Source organism: Trichechus manatus, unplaced genomic scaffold, assembly GCF_000243295.1.
Source record: "Trichechus manatus latirostris isolate Lorelei unplaced genomic scaffold, TriManLat1.0 scaffold00019, whole genome shotgun sequence".
Taxonomy (NCBI): domain Eukaryota; kingdom Metazoa; phylum Chordata; class Mammalia; order Sirenia; family Trichechidae; genus Trichechus; species Trichechus manatus.
The window spans coordinates 14,259,968-14,280,916 of record NW_004443955.1 but is presented as its reverse complement, the minus strand read 5'-3'; the positions used below and the strand labels follow the sequence as shown (position 1 = coordinate 14,280,916).

The window sequence follows — 20,949 nt, the reverse complement described above, 5'->3', positions numbered from 1 at the left end:
GCAGACGTTAATCATCCCCTGGGTTTTCCAGCTGCCCATCAATGAACAGCTACTATATATTCAGGCACAATAAATGGGCAAATGGTAATGGTTTCCAAATACATTTTAGTCCTCAATTCAAATACTTTTATTAGCAGCCTATGATATTACTGCAGGAAATTACTTGAGCAGAACTGACAACAACATTTCATTAAAGGAGTGAGAAGCACTTTTTCATTTGGGCACTGACAAAGAGAATAGGGAACTGGAAATTTCCAGCTTCCAGGTCAGCTCAGAGCAGTAATATACTCCAAGCAAGTGTCGGAATTTTAAAACACAGCTCCAAAATTCTTTGACACTCCTTCTATCCAGAGATGGGGGTCTGTGTCCCCTTCCTTTGAATTTGGCCTTTATGTTTGACCAATAGAAGATGGAAGAAGTGATGCTGTGCCTGTTTGGGGGCCCAGGTCTTAAGAAACTGGCAGCTTCCACTTTCTGTCTCTTGAATGCTCATTCTTGGAACCCTACACCATGCTGTAAGGAAGCCTAGGCTCCCCCATGGAGAGGTCCACTTGGAAAAGAACCAACAGCCAACACCAACTAGTCAACCATATGAGTGCCCCACCTTGACAATAGACTCTCCACTGCCCAGCTGATGCTGCGTGGAGCACAGCTGATCAGACCCCACTGAGCTCTGTGTAGACTGCAGGTTCGTGGACAAAAGGAGTAACTGTTTTTGTTTTAAGCCACTAAGTTGTGGGGTGTTTGTTATGTAGCAATAGATAACCAGAACAGTAAGAGAGGAAGTAAGAGAGCTGATTAAAGATGGCTGAAGGGGGCAAAGCAAAGGAAGAAAAGTAAGAAGGACACAGTTGTGGAGATGATCCAGAAGGCCTTGGGATGCACTCCAATCGATACCTAAGCTCAAAGTGCCTACGTTTCCAAACAGTTCACATGTGGACTAGAAACACTTCTATCTTGAAACAACATTCTTCTTGACAAAAATACACAGCCAGACAGTTGACAAGAGAGTCACTTTTCTGGCAATTTTAGGGATTAAATGTCCTATAAAGGACATTATTGGGATAATTGTGGAAATCTGGATAAGATTTGAAGATTGGATAAAGTACTGTACCAACACTAATTTCCTAATTTCAGTCATTGGCCTGTGGTTATATAGAAGAATGTCCTTATTCTTAGGAAGTGTACACTGAAGAATTAGAGGAAAGGATCATAGTATCTGTAACTTACTCTCAGTCAGTTCAGAAAAATAATTAAACAGAGGGAGGAAGGGAGGGAGAGAAATAAAGCAAATATTAACAGTTGGTGAATCCTGTAACTTTTCTCTAAGTTTAAAACTATTTTAAAATAAAAAATTACCAAAAAATGGATATCTTAAAAAATAAATTACATCATGTTAATATCGTCATGAAAATAGTTTTAAGGCTTCCAAGGGCACTTAGCTTGAAACCCGGACTCCTCACCACAGTCTGCAAGGCCCTATGAGATCCAATTGCGTCTTCAGTCGCACTTCATGTCAGCCCACAGGCTTCATCTCTGGGCTTCAAACACGCCAAGCTCATGTCTATCCTACAGATTTTATGCGTGCTGTTTCCTCTACCCAGGACCCTTTTTCCTGAGCCCCTCCAGCTGTCTCCTTCTCGCCTTCAGGTCTCAGCTCATATATCACCTCCTCCCAGACGCCCCCTGTGGTTTGATGAACTACTTAGTATGGCCTTTCTTGCCAGGGTCTTGTAACTTCCACCTAGGTGATTGGGTGGGGCTGTGCAAATAAGGTAATTGTGGCCCACCAAGGGGATTGGTTAGTTTTGCCTTAAAAGAGAGCCAATTCCAGAGCAGAAAGGAGAGCCCACCACCACCAAGGAGGAGAGACCAGCAGGAGAGCCCTGCAGGAGATGGTGCGGTGGGCTTCCCGGCCCACAGAGCAAGAAAGCTGAGTGCCTGTGGGCAGAGACAGAGGGCCAGGGAGAAGCCTACACCTGACCCATGAATTTGGGACTTGCCAGCCTCTACACCTGTGTGAGCCATTTCCTTCATATGGTTTGTTGTGAGTTCTGAGAGATGTTGCAGTGAATCAGGGAACCCAAAGACGGGAGGCAGAGTACTGAGGGGAGAGGGACTAGTTGATGTTAGAGATAATGGAGTGGTACAGCAGCTTGGAAAAGTTGGACATTTGGGACATCTTTAACCTCTGCCTCATAGGAACCAGCTTTGTGCTAATCCTTCTAAAAGAAATGATCTGTTTATCCTCCCTGACCACACTGCCCAAGGTTGGCCCACTCTGCTTCCTCCAGAGCACTGATCACCACCTCTAATTGCCTGGTTCATTCACCATACCTACTGCCCCTCAGCTCCATGGGCTGTCCTGCTCACTGCTATATCCTGGGTGCCTCATCTGAACCACAGAACACAAAAAATGATTTGGGATCATTCTAGATACACAGAAAAGAGTTCATTCTTCACAGATACTAAATGCCTTCGGGCTTTAAGGCTTAATTCTCTTGCAGAACTCTGGCTGAGAAATGCTGCCAGCCCACAGCCTGCCTAACACAAGCCTGGCACATAGTAGGTACTGAATTAACATTTGTTGTGTAATGAATAAACACACATTCAAAACATTCAAAAACACAGCACCCCTCTCCAGAGTCCTGCTCCTCCTCCTGTATTCAGAACATTGAGGAGGGGCACCGTCAAGCCTCCAGTCATCCAGGATTGTAAAGGCTCCCCCGTCTCACTCTCATTCCTCTATCCCCTACGTCCCAACGTCACCACATCCCACTGATTAAAAAACGAAACCAAACCCATTGCCGTCGAGTCAATTCCAACTCATAGTGACCCTATAGGACAGAGTAGAACTGCCCCAAAGGGTTTCTAAGGAGCAGGTGGTGGATTCGAACCGCGAACCTTTTGGTTAACAGCTGAGTTCTTAATGACTGCATCACCAGGGCTCCATGATTAGCACTTTTAAATTCCTTCCAAAAGATCTCAGCATCTCTCCTGCTTCTGCCGCAGTTCAGGCTCTCATCATTTCTTGCCAGGATTATTATAAATATCCTCCAAACTGGTCCTTCTGCCTCCAGTTCTGCTCTCTTCTCGCCCCTCCCCACAGTTATTTGAGTGATCTTTCCTAAAATGCAAATCTGCTCACAGCACTCTCATGCAGATAATCCTATGGTGATCTCCCAATGCCATAAGGAGAAATCTAAACTCTTTGTTGGGTGTTGAAAACTCTCTGGGACCACAGCTTCTGTCCACACTCCAGTTGCATTTCCCTCCTGTGTCACTACAGCCTGCTGCTTGTAGCTTCCCAAACATACTGGTCCATCGGCTACCTCTGTCCAGAACACCTTGGCCCTGTTCTGGGCACTGTTATCAATGAAGCCCAAATAACTCCTTTCCCAAGAAGTGTGCATTATTGCTGCCCCTCCACCACCTCCAGGTTCATTGCACCGCCATTTTGCTTCTATATTACCCCCAGCTTGTGTCTGTCACAGAATATAGCACAATGACTACAGTTATCTGTCCCTATCTATCTTCCCAACCAAACCATGAGTACCTTGAAGGCAGGAGCTGTGGCTTTCCCTCTGTGCCCCCCTACCTGCATAGCACTTGGCATGTATTAAGCATATGTAAGAAATCTGTGAAATAAATTAATGAACAACAGGGTCTGATATACAATAGGTGGTAGACAAATGTATATTGAATGAATGAGTGAATGAGTAAAACTTTCGAGGAGAGAATGGGGAAGAAATATGCAGAGGACAAGAAGATAAAGAACGTAAGAATTACAAGCTTTAGGAGAGCGGAAGCTTCATCTGCTTTGTTTATGTTGCATTCCAGTGTCTAGACTTGGCACACCGTAAAACCAAAAGCCAAACCAGTTGCTGTCAAGTTGATTCTGACTCATAGTGACCCCATGTGTTGTGGAGTAGAACCGCGCTTCATAGGGTTTTCAAGGCTGTGACCTTTCAGAAGCAGAAAGCCAAGCCTTTCTTCTGAGGTACCTCTAGGGGGGTTCAAACCACCAACCTTTCAGTCACTAGTCAAGTGCTTAACCGCCTGCACCACGCGGGGACTCCTGGCATATAATACGAGCTCAGTAAATATTTGTTGACTGACTGAAAATGACTGTAGTAGGTCAAACTCACAACCAATCCGTTTGGTACACACTTGCCAGAGATCGTGCTGTACTTGTTTCTTGTTTGTTCATTTGTGCGTTCATCCAATAAATGTGCACTGAACGTTTACTGGGCCAGCTGCTGGGCTTGGAGCCTAGGGTACCACAGTCACGTGCTATAACGAAAGGTACTCTCTGATATACTCTCTTATGTCAAACTCCTGAGATTAGGAATATCACCTAAAATATGCTACTCCTGTTGATCATATGTTGTAACTCACTTACCAGAATACAAGTATAGAAAAGAAAGGCTCCTTACATTGTGACTGCTGGAATAGGACTTGGCTTTCTCTTCACAGAGCTGGAGCTTCTCTCGAGGAGGGTGGAACAGTGCTGTCTGAGGCAGCTTGTTTTGAATCTTCTTTCGAGGCGTTATGCTGACAGCAGCAACAATTTCATCTAGGTGGTTGGATATGTGGGTTTCCTGTTCTTCTTGCATATTTTTATATACATTGTCCTCTAATTTTTAAATAAAAAAATTAAAAGTGTCAATGATAATATTCAGTTACTTTTAGAAATACACATTTTTTTCTAGAAATTGAGACTATCTAGGAAAACGTCAACACTATACCTATGACTTCTTTTAAATTAGTAGCATTATATTTAAAAAGATCATGGTGGATAGTATTGATTTCTTTGTAAAACTTACAGGCTAATTTCCAGTTTCAACTAAATGATATTCTTGTTTATTTAAAAAATATATATATGTATGAAGGCCAGCAGAAATCAGCAGAGCCCAACTAACTCCCAACAAGCCCAGATGAGATCAGCTGAACTCCAACTGACCCACAGATCCATGAGGAATAAAAATAAATGACTGAAAATAAAATAAAATAAATGATTGTTACACTGTCGCTTCTGGCCAAGATGGACTAATAAGGACCAGATTTATCCTCCTGCCTGAAATAACCGAAAAACAAACAAATAAACCCATAAAATGAAAAACAAGAAAATGCAGAGACCAAAGCTATGAAATAATGGTTTCCAAGACACAAGACATCAAGCAATAACGCAGTGGTTCCTGAGAGAGGGGAATAAAGACAAGGTGCAACCCATGATTACCCCAGCTTATTGCTTTAGATAGTTTCCAGGCTGAGGTGCAGGGAGGGAGAACCTAGAAGGAAGCCACTAAACTATGCAATTTGAGGAAATGAAGCTGAGATTCTGGGGAGACCAAAGTGACTGGAGTTTGCAGGACAGGTTACTGGAGAGAAGAGAGCTGTACAGAGAGAGGATCCCAGGGATTAGCGGAGGGACTCTTCCAATATGGGAGAGAATACTGATGAGAATACTTGTGAGGAAACTACTTGAGAGAAAGAATCATCGAATAGGTATAAAGAGAACAGTGCCTGACATCCACACAGGGATGGCAGTGCCTATCTCCACTAGCCAGACTAGAAAAACTCATAACTCATGGGGAATTGGGTAGAATACTTTAAATGGTTCTATCTCAGTAGTGGGAATAACCAGCCCGAGACTGAGCATTGCTTAGTCCCACCTAACAAATCAGAAAAACAAGACCTAAAAGGGTCAAATTATTTCCAAGTAACTTAACTGCATCAGAGAATACAACTCAAGAATGTTCATAGGAATACAAAAAAGTCAACACGCAAAAGGGTAAAATTCATGATGTCTGGCATCCAATCAAAGATTACCAAGCATGCAAAGAGACAAGAGAACATGCCCCATAATTAGGAAAACAGTTAATCAATCAATTGAAACTGACCCAGAACTGACACAGATGTTAAAATTAGCAGAGAAGGACATTAAAATTGTTATTATAGCTGCATTCCATATGTTTAAAAAGTTAAGTAGAGACATGTGAAAAAAAAGACCCAAATTAAACTTCTAGATATAAACATACTAGATAGGATTAATGGTAGATTAGATATTATAGGTGAAAAGATAAGTGAACTTGAAGACAGCAATAGAAACTATTCAAAATGAAAAAAAAATCAGTGAGCTATGAAACAACTTCAAGTGGCCTACTATATATATAATTGGAGTCTCTAAAGGAGATGAGAGAGGCGCAAAAAATATCTGAAGAAATAATGGTCAAAAACTTTCTAAATTTGAGGAAAAGTCAGAGATCGAACAAGTTCAATGAACACTAAACACAAGAAATGTGAAGAAAATGACACCAAGGCATACCATAATCTAATTGCTCAAAACTATAATACAGAGAAACTCTTACAAGTAGCCAGAGGAAAAAAGACACATTAGGTACAAAGGAATAATGATAAAGTTCCAGCAGACTGCCTGGAGGAAGCAAGCACACAAGAAAAGCATGGAGCAATATCTTTAAAGTAGAGAAGGAAAAGTTACCAACCTAAAAGTTTATGCTGGTGAAAATATCTTTCTAAAACAAAAGCTGAAAGAATTTTTCATCAGAAAACTTGCACTACAATGTTCTCAAGGAAATGTTAAAGGAAGACTTCCAGGTGGAAGGAAAATTATAGCAAATGGAAATTGAGATCTACACAAAATAATAAACAGTGGGAATGGTAACTACATGGGCAAATATATAAGATTGTTTTCATATTATTTAAATAGCTTTAAAAGATCATTGACTGTTTAAAAAAAATAATGTATTTTGGGGTTTATAACACGTGTATGGAGCCAGGTGGTGCAGTGGTTAAGAGCTTGGCTGCTAACCAAAAGGTCAGCAGTTCGAATCCACCAGCTGGTCCTTGGAAACCCTATGGGGCAGTTCTACTTTGGCCTATAGGGTCGCTATGAGTTGGAATCTACTTGATGGTAACTGGTTTGATTTTTTTTTTCTTTCAGTTTTATACTCTAGGTAAGGGAGCCCTGGTGGCACAGTGGTTAAGCACTCAGCTGCTAACCTAAATGTTGGCAGTTTGAATCCATCAGCCACTCCTTGGAAACCCTATGGGGCAGCTCTATTCTGTCCTATAGGGTCACTATGAGTTGGAATCAGCTCAACGGCAACGGGTATGGTTTTTTTGGAACAGAAAAAGCCTAGGTTGTCTCGAAGAGAATGTTGATAGAACTAAGGATGTCAAAGGCAATTCTGGTGAAGGTTCAGAAAGAAGTGAGGAAAGCTGTACAAAAAGCCTCTATTGTCTTAGAGAATACATATGGCTCCAGTAGCGGAATGTTGCTAGAAATGAGGCTTTAAAAGAAAACGATGAACATGTGATGGGACAATGGAGCAAGGGTGATCTTTTTATGCAGTGGCAAAGAACTCGTCTGAATTATGTTCAAATGTCTGTTGAAAGGTAGAACTTGTAAGTGACGAACTTGGATATCTGGCTGATATGATTTCTAATCAAGATCTTACAGGGGTCATGTGGTTTCTTCTTGCCACTTAAAGCAAAATGCAAGAGGAAAGAGATGGACTTAAAAATGAACTGTGTAAAATGAAAACAAAACTGTTAAAGATTTGGAAAATCCTTTATACAAACTAAGGACACATGTCCTAGAATGTTCACCAAGGATGTGGCTACACAATCTTTTGTTAAAGAGATTAAGCCTGTGACTTATGGATATAACCAACTACCATAGCAGAAAACACATCTGTTTAGACTGACGTGGACAGAGAAAGAACCAAAGGAAAGAATGCTGTCTGCCTCTTGGAATTCTACAGGCAGGAAACAGACCAAAGGAGCTACATCTGTTGTCCTCCAAGAAAAGAAAAGGACTATTCCTGGAGCACCTCAGAGATCTGCAGAATTGCTGGAAGAAGCATGGGAAGCAGGACCTTCTTGGTTTCAAAGGGTGGAGCCACAGTTTCCTGCTTCTTAAAGGGTGGGGCCCAGCCTCCTAGGTTTCAAGGAGTTGCATCTTCGCCAACTCGGTTCAGGACTGTGGGGCTGCCATTAAGGTGAGCCAGGGGGATGGGGCCACCACTGAAAGCTGAGGGGTGGGGCTGCTATTTCCAAGGGGCAGTGGGACTAGGAGAATGGGCCTGCCTAAAGCTGAGGGAGCAGAGTTGCTATCCCAGAGGGCCTGGAAAGTTGAGCTGAAGCCCAGGGCCAAGGGGCCTCCACCCAGAATCCAGAGGGCATGGTCAACACTCAGAGTCCGGAAAACGGGGCTGTTGCCCAGATGGTCCCAAAGAAAAGAGGATTATTTTCAAGCCTTGAGAGCTAATGTAATTTGTTCTGCTGGATTCTGGACTTGCTTGGTGCCTGTTATCCCATCTTTCCCTCCAACTTCTCCCGTTTGTAATGGCAATGTCTACCTTCTGCCTGTTCCACCGTTGTACTTTGGAAGCAGATAACTTGTATTCTAGATTTCATTTTCAGAGATGAAGAGGAACTTTGTTCCAGGATGGGATACGCCTAAAGTCTCATCCATATTTGATTTAGATGGTTCAGAAGATGAGGTTTTGTACTTCAAGTTGATTTAAGACTTTGGGATGATGCGATGGGGTGGATGTGTTTTGCATGTGGCAAAGACATGAATGGGGGGGACAAATGGTGGAATGTTATGGATTGAATTATGTCCCCCAAAAACATGCACTGTAAATCCTAACCTCTGTGCCTGTGGTTTTTATCCCATTTGGAAATGGTTTGTCTTTGTTATGTTAATTAGGCTGGATTAGTGTAGGGTGTATTTTGAGTCAATCTCTCTTGAGATATAAAAGAGATTAAACAAGCAGCATAGACAGGGGAAGAGAGATGCCAAGCCACATGAAGATCTTTAGGGAACCAGGAAACAAGCTAAAAGGACAAGGACCTTTCCCCAGAGCTGACAGAGACAGAAAGCCTTCCCCTACAGTCGGTGCCCTGAATTCGGGCTTTTAGCCTCCTAAACTGTGAGAAAATAAAATTCTGTTTGTTAAAGCCACCCACTTGCAGTATTTCTGTTATAGCAGCACTAGATAACTAAGATAGATGTACTCTTAGGGGCACTTACTTTGAGCCACACGCTTATCATCAGCCACTTTTCTTTTCTTAGTAATAGCCATAGCTGGGGCTTAAATTCTCATTAGATATCAGCCCAGACCCCACCCACCACCCTCTTCCCTGCCAGTCTTGGGTTTGGCTTCCCAGACCTCTCAATCAGTGCCCACAACTGCCGGTCAGACATACCCAATCAATTGATGCTATTCCTTTGCCAGACCTGCCCAGTAGAATGCTGAATCACATGATCATCCTCAGATCAAGGTGAGAGGAAGAAGAGGTCTGAAGTGGGGTCTCAGTCTCCCATTTCTAGGGGGCGATGCTCAAAATATTTAATAACTGGTATAGCTGAGGGGTGGTCACCAATCTGTATGGGTGACGACTATGCTGGAGCTGGGTTCTGAAGGCCCCTTACAGATCCAGGTGTTAAACCTTTCGGTATTAATTTGTGGGGAGACCTAGGGGGCCTGTGGGAGGAGCAGGGGCTTGTTAGGAAATAGCAAACTTTATGACTGTATGAGAGTGTGCTAGTTAAATATTGGCCCAAATGTAAGCTGAAGTATCAAAAAGTAATGAAATGGAAAATATCCCAGAAAGATACAAATTACTGAAATGGAATAAAAAACAAACAGAAAATCTGAATAGACCTGTAACAAGAAATTAAATTAGTAATTAAAACTGTTTATACAAAGTAAATCCCAGGCTCAGATGGCTTCAGTGGTTAATTCTACCCAATCTTTAAAGGAGAAATAATATCAATCATTTATAAGCTCTATCAGAAAATCAAGGAGGAAACACTTTCCAACTCATTTTATAAGGCCAGTGATAGTTACTCTGATACAAAAGCCAGGCAAAGACACCACGAGAAAACTACAGACCAATATCTCTCATGAATCTAGAAACAAAAATCCTCAACAAAATATTAGCAAACAGAATCTAGTAACATATAAAAAGGATTACATACTATGACCAAGTGGGATTTATCCCAGGAATGTACGGCTGGTTTAATATCTGAAATCGTTAATGTATTATACCATATTAATAAAGTACAAAAAGCACGTACTCATTTTGATAAATACAGAAAAAGCATTACAAAAGTCAACATGCATTCATGATAAAAACTTTCAAAAAACAGGAACAGAAGATAATTTCTTCAATCTGATAAGAGGCCATCTATAAAACAAACAACAATGACAACAAAAACAAACTAAAGCTAACATCATACTTAATGGTGAATGTTTGAATGCTTTCCTCCTAGGATTGGAAACAAGGAAACGATGTCTGCTCTCATTACTCCTATTTGATTGTACTTGATGTTACAGGCAGTGAAATAAGGCAAGAAAAGGAAATAAAAGGCATGCAGGTTAGAAAGGAAGAGACAAAACTTTATTAGCAGATAACATGATTCTGTATATAGGCAATCCTAAGGAACATACATACACACACACCCACGAACACACACACACAAACACACACCCACAAACACACATACATGCACACACACTAGAACTAAAAAGCTCAGCAAGGTCATAAGACACAAAATAAACCAAAATCAATTGTATTTCTATACACTAGCAATGAATAATCTGAAAATAGAATTAAGAAAACATTTCCATTCACAATAGCATCAAAAAGAACAAAACACTTAGGAATAAATTTAAAAAAAGAAGTACAAGACTTGTACACTGAAAATTATACAACATTGCTGAAAGAAACTAAAGAAGGTCTCTTGCAACTCACTGACCGAGTGGGATAAAATATTTGCAAATTATATACATGGTAAACGTCTTGTATGCAGAATATATAAAAAACTCTTAAACAATTTAATAACAAGAAAACAAAACTCAATTAAAAGATGGGCAAAAGATCTGAATAGATATTACAACAAAGAAGATATACAAATGGCCAATAAGCACATGGAAAGAATGCTCAGCATCATTAGTCATTAGGAAAACGCAATCAACTGATGAGTGGGCAAACAAAATGTGGTAAATTCATACAATGGAATATTACTCAGCCATTAAAAAGAAATGAACAATGCTACAACATGGATGAACCTAAAAAACATTATACTAAGTGAAAGCAGCAAGATGCCAAAGGCCACATGTTATATGATCCCATTATATGAAATGTCCAGAAACGGCAAATCTATAGAATCAGGAGGGACCAGTCCTTAGAGAAGGACATCATGCTTGGTAAACCAGAGGGCCATCAAAAAAGAGGAAGACCTTCGATGAGATGGATTGACACAGTGGCTGCAACAATGGGTTCAAACATAGTAATGATTGTGAGGATGGGGCAGGACCTGGCAGTTCACTAAGAGTCGGAACCGACTCGATGGCACCTAACAACAACAACAGAAACAAAGTTTATTAGTGATGGCCCCGGGCCCAGGGGTTCAAATGGGGAGTGATTGTAAATGGGCACAGGGATCTTTTTATGGTGATAGAAATGTTCTAAAATTGGAACACAACTCTCTTAATTTTCAAAAAAACCATTGAATTGCATTCTCAAAACAAGTGAATTTCATGGTATGTAAATTACACTTCACTAAAGCTGTTAAACAGCTATGTAAACCACATAACAATTTTACTTGTAATTCTGGCTTTTATACATCTATGACTACAAGATTTTTATAAAATGGGCCAGCTCTGATTTCCAGAGACAGTGTAGCAGAGGCCCCAAAAACCTTGAAAACCAATCTCAGGTTAAAATTCTGACTCTAAAATGAGAGGATAACTTGGCAGAGTGCCTAGCACCTAGTAAGCCCCAATAAATGACTACCGAATGAGCAAACAAACTATCTTTATGGTGTGATTGTTCTCCCTAAACATCTCATCCACCTGATATCTGAAAGTTAGTTGATTAGAGCTTTTTTTTTTTTAACTTAAGGAAACTTAATAAATGAAATGTCAATATCCCCAGAGGAAAACCTGTTAACACTTGTAGTAGTTAGGATTGGACAGGTTATAATGAGGTAACGTATTAATTCCTTTTGAACTTTTGCCCATTGCTACTTGGTTTGTGTATGGTGGAGAATGACTGATTCATAGTCATTCAGTGACCCAGGCTGACTAAGGCTTGTTGGTGAAAAATATTGAATATACCATAGACTGCAGGAAGAATGAACAAATCTGTCTTGGAAGAAAGCACAGCTAGAGTGCTCCTTAGAAGTGAGGATGGTGAGACCTTGCCTCACATACTTTGGACATGTTATCAGGAGGGACCAGTCCCTGGAGAAGGACATCATGCTTGGTAAAGTAGAGGGTCAGCGAAAAAGAGAAAGACCCTTGTTATGAATTGAATTGTGGCTCCAAAAAATATGTGTTGTAATTCTTAATTCTATGGCTGTGGTTATAATCCCATTTGGGAATATGCTGTCATTGTTATGTTAACGAAGCAGGATTAGTATAGGGTATATTTTGGGTCAATCTCTTTTGAGATATAAAAGAGATTAAACAAGCAAACTAAGAAGCAGAGATGGGGGAAGAGAAATGCCAATCCACATGAAGATGGCCCAGGAGCGGAAGTTCAAAGAGACAAGCACCTTCCTCCAGAGCTGACAGAGAAAGACTTCCCTATAGCTAGCACCCTGAATTCGGACTGCTAGCCTCCTAAATCATGAGAAAATGAATTTGTTAAAGCCAACCATTTATGGTATTTCTGTTCTAGTGGCACTAGATAACTAAGACAACCCTCAACGAGATGGAATGACACAGTGGCTGCAACAATGGGCTCAAACATAGCAACAATTGTGAGGATGGTGCAAGACTGGGCCATGTTTCGTTCTGTTGTACGCAGGGTCGCTATGAGTTGGAACCAGTTTGATCAACAGGAGTCACAGCAGAAGATAAGAAAGATTGGAAAAATGAGCACCATTGCCCAGAAGTGACACGTATCACTTCTGCTAACATTTCATTTGCTTCCAGCCAAGAGGGCTGGGATATCTAGGGGAGCAAATGCAATAGTGGGTGAGCATTACTGTGTGCCACATGAATCATCTATATTAAGGGACCTAATCTCAGAGTTCTTTTCCACAGGCAGAGATTCTTCCTTCTCCCTCTACTTAATTAAGAACCACTCTCAATGACTTAGGATAGATGAGCTTCGATTCTTTTGAAACAAGTTTTGTTGCAGAGATGAAGACAAGCAGGAGACAAACACCTCCCTTGGTGACCCTGAAGCACTTTGCTCTTTTTTTGGGAGATGGTACTTAATTCACCTTTGCTTTCCTAACATTGAACATAGTGCCTGGCACATTGCAGCAACTCATTGTTTGTGTGGGATTTTGCATTGGAGCATTTCAGGTGAAAAGTCTACAGACTCCCACGGTGTTCTGCAGTCATGAGGAGTTTTTTTGGTTGTTGTTTTGTTTTTGTTGTTGAAACTCCTTCCATTCAGTTTAATAAAATCCAGAAAACACACTCAAATTCTGAGGGAAGAGGAGAAAGAACCAATTCAATGTGCACAATAATCACCTTTACTGTTTTTTTAATTGTACCACAACCACTCCCACACCTAATAAAATTTGTTATTTGTAGTGCCAAACAAGAAATAAACTCAATGCTTCTGAAGAGTAAGAAGAAATACATGAAGATTTATGTTATACAACAACAGTAAAGTAAAGGGATTTGATAAAGTGCTTTAAGAGGCTCAGTTACAGTCCATACTCCAATATTTATATTTCGCCTCTTCACTTCTGGTCTCTACCCTTGAAGCCATCTTAAACTGCACTGTCAGCTTTATCTTCTTCAAATATTACTTTCATAAGGTCTCTCTCCTGCTCACAACTCAGGACCAAACTCTTCAATTCTGGTAATTTTGCTCTTCATATAAGTTCTCTCTCTCTTTTTTTTTTTTTAATCAAGATTCCCAAATGAACCTTCTGCTGAAGTTAAGGCCAACTGTTCTGTAGGCTGTACACATTGGTTAACAACTCACTCACTGCCTGGAATACCACTTCCCTTCTTTTCCAGCTACTGAAATTTTGCCCATTGCTCAGGCCCAAATCGGGCCTCACACCTGCTTGAAGACTTCCCTGAATATTTCAACTCAGATCTATCTGAGATCTTGAAGCATCTGTGGTCTGTAACGGTTATCTGGGCATCAAGAAGAGTCCATAGTTTTAATTGAAATGTTTTGAGTCTGATTTGTTTCTCAGCTAGTCTGAGTTTCTTAAGGGCTATATTTTATTATGTTATATCCCTGTATATGGATTAATAGAGGGTACTCAAGAAATATTTAGTGCATGCCTACTATGATTTTAGGCTTTGTAGATGTGCCACTAGGTATTATAAGTATTAGTTGAATTATTGTATGAAGAATTGTAAGAAGCTATATTTTAGGACTACATGTTGGGCTGGATACTAAAGTGGTATCACTGCCTATTGCCATTCCAAATACAAGTTTTAATATAATTAATTTATTCATGTTTACCAAGATACTCCTGAACTTTTATATTGTAGTTTTAATGAAAATATCATTTTTGAAAATATTAATGCTAGATTTTTTTTTGAGAATTTATTCTTAATATTACCTACCTAGCGATTCTGCTTTATATGCCAATATGGTGTTTTGCCTGGTCATTAGCAGATCTGTTCCTGGATTTCCTAATCCACAAATATATACAAAATTTAGGTACAAAGATGATTCTAATTTTCTCTTACATCTTTAACAGATGGATTGTCTATTATGCTAGGTATGCTAATGTACAAACAAAAATATCCATTTCATTTATAAATTACAATCTTACTAAGTTTGCTTTAATAAGTTCATATTAAAGCAAACAATTACAACAAATCACAGCTTCTTAAAGTAGAAAATAGTCTATAGTTAGTCTTACTACCTTGTTCCCTTTATCTTTCAGAAATCCACTGATAATCTGAGGATAATGCTCTTCCAACCGCACCCTAAAGAGAAAAAATATCTTTTGAAAATTCCTCCTCCTGTCACCCTTACATTGTGCCTACATTTTCTCTGGTTTTCCTTTGACACTTAAACTCCTTTAAAAATAGCAAAAAACCAGAAAAGTTTCTTAACTCACACATCTCTTAACTTTGTCGTAAAATCCTTTGTCAGTTTACCCAGTACTCTTGAGTGGTTCTCCGTTTCTTTTTCGAGCAAATTTCACAGTTGTCTTGCAGCCTGATTTGCCAGTTTGGTTCCTGCTTTATCAGTTTCGTGATTCTTTGTACAGATTAATAACCATGAAAACGTCTAAAGTAAGGCACTTTCTGACAAAATTAGAGCAGCGTTTTCCCGTAAAGCAACTTGGTACCTCACAAAATTTAAGGCAGAAGAATGAGTGATAGAGCATGCACCAATAGGGAGTGGAGAAGAGTATTTTGTTGGAGTTTGCAACCCAATCCTTGGGAGCCAGAGGCGGGAATTTTAAATTGGGGTTGTTTTTTTCCCTGGAATTTTCTTAAAGTGGTATCGCTGCCTGTTGTTAAAGTTTGCAAAATCGCTAACTTAATTAGAGGGTTTTCCCTCCCTTGTTTTAAGTAAGGCAAAATGTGAAAATTGATTCCGTACATACTGAGGAGACTTCTAAGAACGGTCAATAGTATACTATATTACCAACAGATTCACTTGGTTACTTTTGTGTCAATTGCGGGGGTTGGTTAAAAGTTATTTTAAGACGGTTCATTTTTCAAGACCAAATATCAGATGTCAAATTGCTGCATTGAAAAAAAATTTTTTCTAAAAGAAATTAAAAGTAAAGAGGCTAACATTGATTGGTATTTAAAAAAAAATTTCTTGTTCTATTGTTAATCCTTTTTTGTAACTTCCATATTAGGAACGGGTTTTATTATTTTGGCTGATCATTAATATCCTAACGATTTCTGTTTTTACACAAACTTTAGGTTCCTTCATTCTAATTCTAGCAAAAAATGTCTAAGTACCATAAATTCTCAAGTATTTAGAAACACTTAGAACTATATGACATTTACCATACTGTACACTTCACTTACTTCGGAAGACCAGATTTAATCAGTAGTTGATAAATATAACAAACAACGTGTTCTGGAAGTTTATTAAAAAATATAATTCTGCTTTCTAGGTAATTCATATCTAAGAGTAATTAATTAAACCAACCTGAAAAGTTAATTATAAAATTAAAGTTGTTTTACAATGAGATTCTAGAAAATTAACCGAAATCAAGCTTTTCAAAGAACAATAAGTAACAGCAGTTTTAAGAGAGGAAATTTTTTAAAAATCTTCATTTCGTCAGAAAATTGTTATAGTAACGAACGTAGTATTTTAAAGAAGTGTATGTGTTTTAATATTCCCGAACAACACTTGGTGGTTGTTTTTAACTAGTATAAAGCCGTCTTCCTTTGATGTCTCTTTCCACTGACACAGAAATTTTCATCTTGAAGAAATATTTATTGACGAACTACCCACTCATGCTAGGAACTGCCATAATACTTAACTCACTATAGATCTTGGGTGTTTCAAGGGTAGAGACGGGGTTATCTCTTCTTTGGAACCTAGTACTCACCAAAAAACAAAAACAAAACAAAACCCAAACCCACTGCCATCAAGTCTTTAAATCCGGGGCTTATGCTCATCACTTGGTAACTAAACTGGGCGACGTTACATAAATCCACCGGGCCTCAGTTTTTCATCCGTCAAAAGGGAATAACAGTACCCGTGTCACGGGACTGTTATGAGAGGTAAATGATAGCCCAAGCACAGCTCAATATCGGGTATTATCAGTGTTGCAATTCCTTAACGAATGCATTGAACGAGAGAACGAGTGCCTGAATGAATGCATGAATGAAAGAAAAAGCCAACTACTGCCGGATCTTGGAGTTGGAAAACGTTAAACTTCGTCTCCAAAAAGACAAAAACCCGCAAGCTCCAAGCCAGAGCCGGAAGCGCAAGTAAGGGGCGGGGCCGGTTTGAAGGAAGCCGCGCTCTCGGCCAGTAGACACATCTCGTGGAAAACGTGCTTCTCGTCCCACCTATCGTGAATAGGCGAGAACGGGGACAAGTTATCGCGAGGCTTCGTCCTCCAGTCCACGGCTCCCTCTTCCCCAACTCCCTCTGGTGCCGGTTCCGCCCTGTGCTGCCCGGCGCCCCGCCCCGCCCTCGCCCCGCCCTGCCCGGCCCCCGGGGTCCCGCCCCCGGCGCCCCGCCCCTCTTCCTTCGGTCCTTGGCTTGCCATCCAGCGCCGCCTGCGCTCCGGAGTGCTGGCTCCTTCGGCGCCGAGGTGAGTGCGGCCACCCGCCGTGTCGGGTGGCTCACGTGTCAGGGTCCCCCAGCTCGACTCCCGGCGGGGCTGCCCCGGACCGTGTTCGGGAAGTCGACTGGGCCGCGAGGAGCGGGACCCCGGCCCAAACGGGCCGGTCTGGGCCTCAGGTCGCTGCAGTCGCTCAGGCCTCCTCTCCCTCCGGGTCCCGCCGCCCGGTCGGACCTGAGGAGCTCGATACCGGTGTCTGAAATCCCTGCCAATGGGCTCGCTGCTTCCAAACTGTAACGACGTTGGTGCTTGGCTAACTCGGGCTGAACGGCATTTGTTTTGCCTAAGACTTCTGCCAGCGTTTCCTAGTACTGAGAAAACAACCTTTTAAAAAGGTCTTTCATATACAGTTTATAATTCTCTCATCTCCAATATTAGAACATTGAAGTGGGTATCCATTGAATTAAGTACGGGGAAGTTAGTCTCAGAAATTCCTTTCCTTTAGAACATTGCTGCTTGAAATTGTGTAGATTAAGATAAAGAGCTTTGTTTTTAAAATAAGGTGATGTTTGCCGTGCTAATCTCGTGTAGGGGTGCAGTTGTCTACAGTTAATGTTAAATGTACCATGTACTTTAGCTCTAGGTAGGAGGCAGTAAAGTGAATTGTGTTAAGAAAAGTATCCTGTTAAATGCTGTATATTGCCAGTGAATGCATGTTGGAAAATCCTTAGCCTTGTTTATTGTTGGCAGCTTTCACATTTCATCTGTATAGGTTTTATCTCCCAAACTGCCTTTGTAGCAAGATGCATATTAATAGGGTGTGATGATGTTTCTGAGACAACTAATCCAATCCAGAGAATTCAAAAGGCAAGTGGTCAGGCTACAGTGAAATCTCTTATTGAATCTTCCATCAGTAAGTGTGGATGTTATTTTGCTTTATAGTCTTACATTTGTATAAGTTTTGCCTATCACATAAATGATGGTAGGAAGAACTGTGGTTGCATTTTGCAGCAGATAAAGTGCATGAAAGGCTTCAAGGTAGGGCAGTACACAGACTTTGGAATCAGTCTGCTTAAGTTTGAACTGGCAAGTTACTCATCCTGTGAGAACCTCAGGTCCTTCACCTATAAAATGGGCTAAGTAATGTGTATTGCAATGTTATGTGTAATGCAATGGCTATTAGAGATCCTTACGGCATGTAGCGAGCTTGCAATAAGCAATAAACAGATAACACCAATAAATGTATGTTACAAATAGTAAGGTGTCCTACCAAAAAGATCCAAATCAAAACAGGTTACTCCGAAAGGATAGTAGAGGAAAACTTTAGTTTAGATACAAGTTGACCAATTGCTGTCCCATCAACCCTAACTTATGGTGACCTCAGTGTGTTTGAGTAGAATTGTGCTCCATCGGGTTTTCAGTGGCGGATTTTTCAGAAGTAGATTGCCAGGCCTTTCTTCCCAGACATCTCTGGGTGGACTTGAACTTCCAACCTTTCATATAGTGGCTGAATGTGTTAACTAACTATTTGCCACCCAGAGACTCCTTAGATGGGGAAGGGCTTTTTATACTGAAACCCAAAGGACGGAATAGTGCTTTCCAGGTTGAGAGAACAGCAAGTGCTGTGGAAGATTTGGCATTTCAAGGACTAGAGAAACCCAGGAGCTTGGAGAGAGAAGACTGGGAGAGTGCTTCTAGATAAGGCTGGGGAAGTGGGTGGGCTATGTTGTGAAGAGCCTTCAGGCTCTGGTAAGAGTTTGATTTTCTAGTTGAGAAGTATTGAAAGAGTTTATTTAGTAGAATGTGTCAGTAGGAATCAACTCGATGGCAGTGGGTTTGGTTTTGGTTTTGGAGCGCTCAAGTGACTGTGCCTGAGAGAGAGACAATTCACTGCTAAGTGATTAACCTGTTGGAAAGTGGCTCAAGTGAAAACAGAAAACCAAACCAGTTGCCCTTAGTCAATTCTGACTCATGGTGCCCCCATGTGTTACAGAGTAGAACTGAGCTCTATAGGGTTTTCTTAGCTGTAATCTTTACAGAACTGCTGGGTGGTTTTGAACTGCCAGTCTTTGGTTAGTAGTGAAGCGCAAACAGTTTGTGCCACCCAGGGACCTCACGGGTAGAAGCAAGGAGACGAGTGATACCGTTGGCCAGGCAAAAGAGGACATTGGATTGGGATTTTGCCAGATGGGGAGATGTGGGTGGATTTGAGATGTATTTTGAAGTTTCAAACCACTGGCCTTGTGATGGATTGGAAGTGGTGTGACCTGGCATGACTTCCAGGTTCTGGGATTGAGCAGCTGGGTGGATGGAGGTGTGTGTCATTTATGGAGCTGGGAAAAATGGGTGATGGAGCAGGGGGAGGATACAGATGGGGTGATGAAAATCAAAGGCTGTCTTTTGAATGTGTTAATTTTGAGATACTTGTGAGCCATCTAAGCTCCTTCCAGTTTAGGACTTCAGTGAGTACCTTGGAAGCTTCCCTTTCCACACAGTAATTGATACTGTCTTTAGCCTTATCCCTTGCTTTACAGGTGCGAGAGTTCAAAGATGTAGAGAGACTGAATGTCTTGCTCAAAGTCACATAATATGTCTCCTAAAAAACCAGTAAATGAGTAGGTAGCAGAAGTATGGGAAAGTACTGTATTCTTATGTTGCATTGGGGATATTACTGAATATGCCATATTCTCTGCCCTTTTAAATAAAATGCAAATGCTTTGTTATTAGCTAGAAATTAGAGTTTGGAAATAACAGAAAATAAAAAGTTACAAAACTGCGTATTGAAAGCTTTTGTTATTACATTTTGTACTACATAATTTAGTGAAGGTAGTTTATCTTAACGAAAAAAAAATTCTTTAAAAGGTGCTTTCATTAAAGAGTTTGGGAAGGGGTGCCCAGGAAGGCAGAGAGTGGAGCCTTTGAACAAAGCTCAATTTCATTGTGGTTGCTTTAGCATTTCTTTAGTATCCTGTGGAAGGAATCCTATAGTTCTGTGTATGTAAAGAACTCAGCCTTTGAAATCCATTGGACCTGGAATAAAACTCTTGTTTTTATCCCGTATGTGCTGTGGGACTTTGCGTAAATTTTGCAATGACTGTTTCTCCTGTTCAGTGATTGTGAAGTTATTACAGCCCTGTGCCAAATCCATAACTGTCCTTGTTGATTTCATAGCTAGAAGGGAATTTAAAACACTCTTTCCTGGACTCTGGCCTTTAAACTGATCAGTTAATTGCATCTTCATTTTATATGTTAGGCATCTAAGGCCCAGACAGATTGTACAGTAAAAGCTGCAGAAGCCAGAATCTGTGTAAGGCAGAAACCTGCCAGAGATGGAAAACTGAAATATTTCCCACTAAAACGGATGATAGAAAGGTGGTGAGACTGCACCCTATCGAAGGTGGAAAACTTGCAAGACCTGGAAAAAGAAGGCAGTCCCCCCCCCCCAAGGCAGTCCCCTCAAGTTTCAGCTCTCACAGGTTTCACTGTAATAGAGTAATACAGGGTTCTTATTTCCTTGTGCAGTATGTCTTCGTTCACTGAAATAATTTAAAATATAATATAAAGCTATGTATCCTTGGACCTGTGTCTTTGTTAATTTTGATAATCTGTAAAGCTAAAAAGAAAGAAAAGATAAACAATTTGAATATAGGCAGTGTTTTAAATACTAGGAAGTGAAGAAAAGCAAGCTATACGTGATTAAGATATATTTTATA

General features: G+C 40.6%; 2 protein-coding genes across 3 annotated transcripts in view; one reads left to right on the top strand and one right to left on the bottom strand.

Moving 5' to 3' along the window:
- TTC23 (tetratricopeptide repeat domain 23) overlaps window positions 1-4,616 on the bottom strand; it is a 109,426-nt gene extending 104,810 nt beyond the window's left edge. Inside the window, exon 1 of the mRNA XM_023727808.1 lies at window positions 4,437-4,616. Within this exon, the coding sequence (XP_023583576.1) occupies window positions 4,437-4,616 (180 nt within the window). The remainder of the gene's footprint in view (window positions 1-4,436) is intronic.
- Window positions 4,617-17,211: 12,595 nt separating this feature from the next.
- Window positions 17,212-20,949, top strand: part of LRRC28 (leucine rich repeat containing 28) — a 236,409-nt gene continuing 232,671 nt past the window's right edge. For both annotated transcript variants that reach the window (XM_004372654.2, XM_023727874.1), the window contains exon 1: window positions 17,212-17,266. The gene's annotated coding sequence lies outside the window, so the exon portion shown is untranslated. The remainder of the gene's footprint in view (window positions 17,267-20,949) is intronic.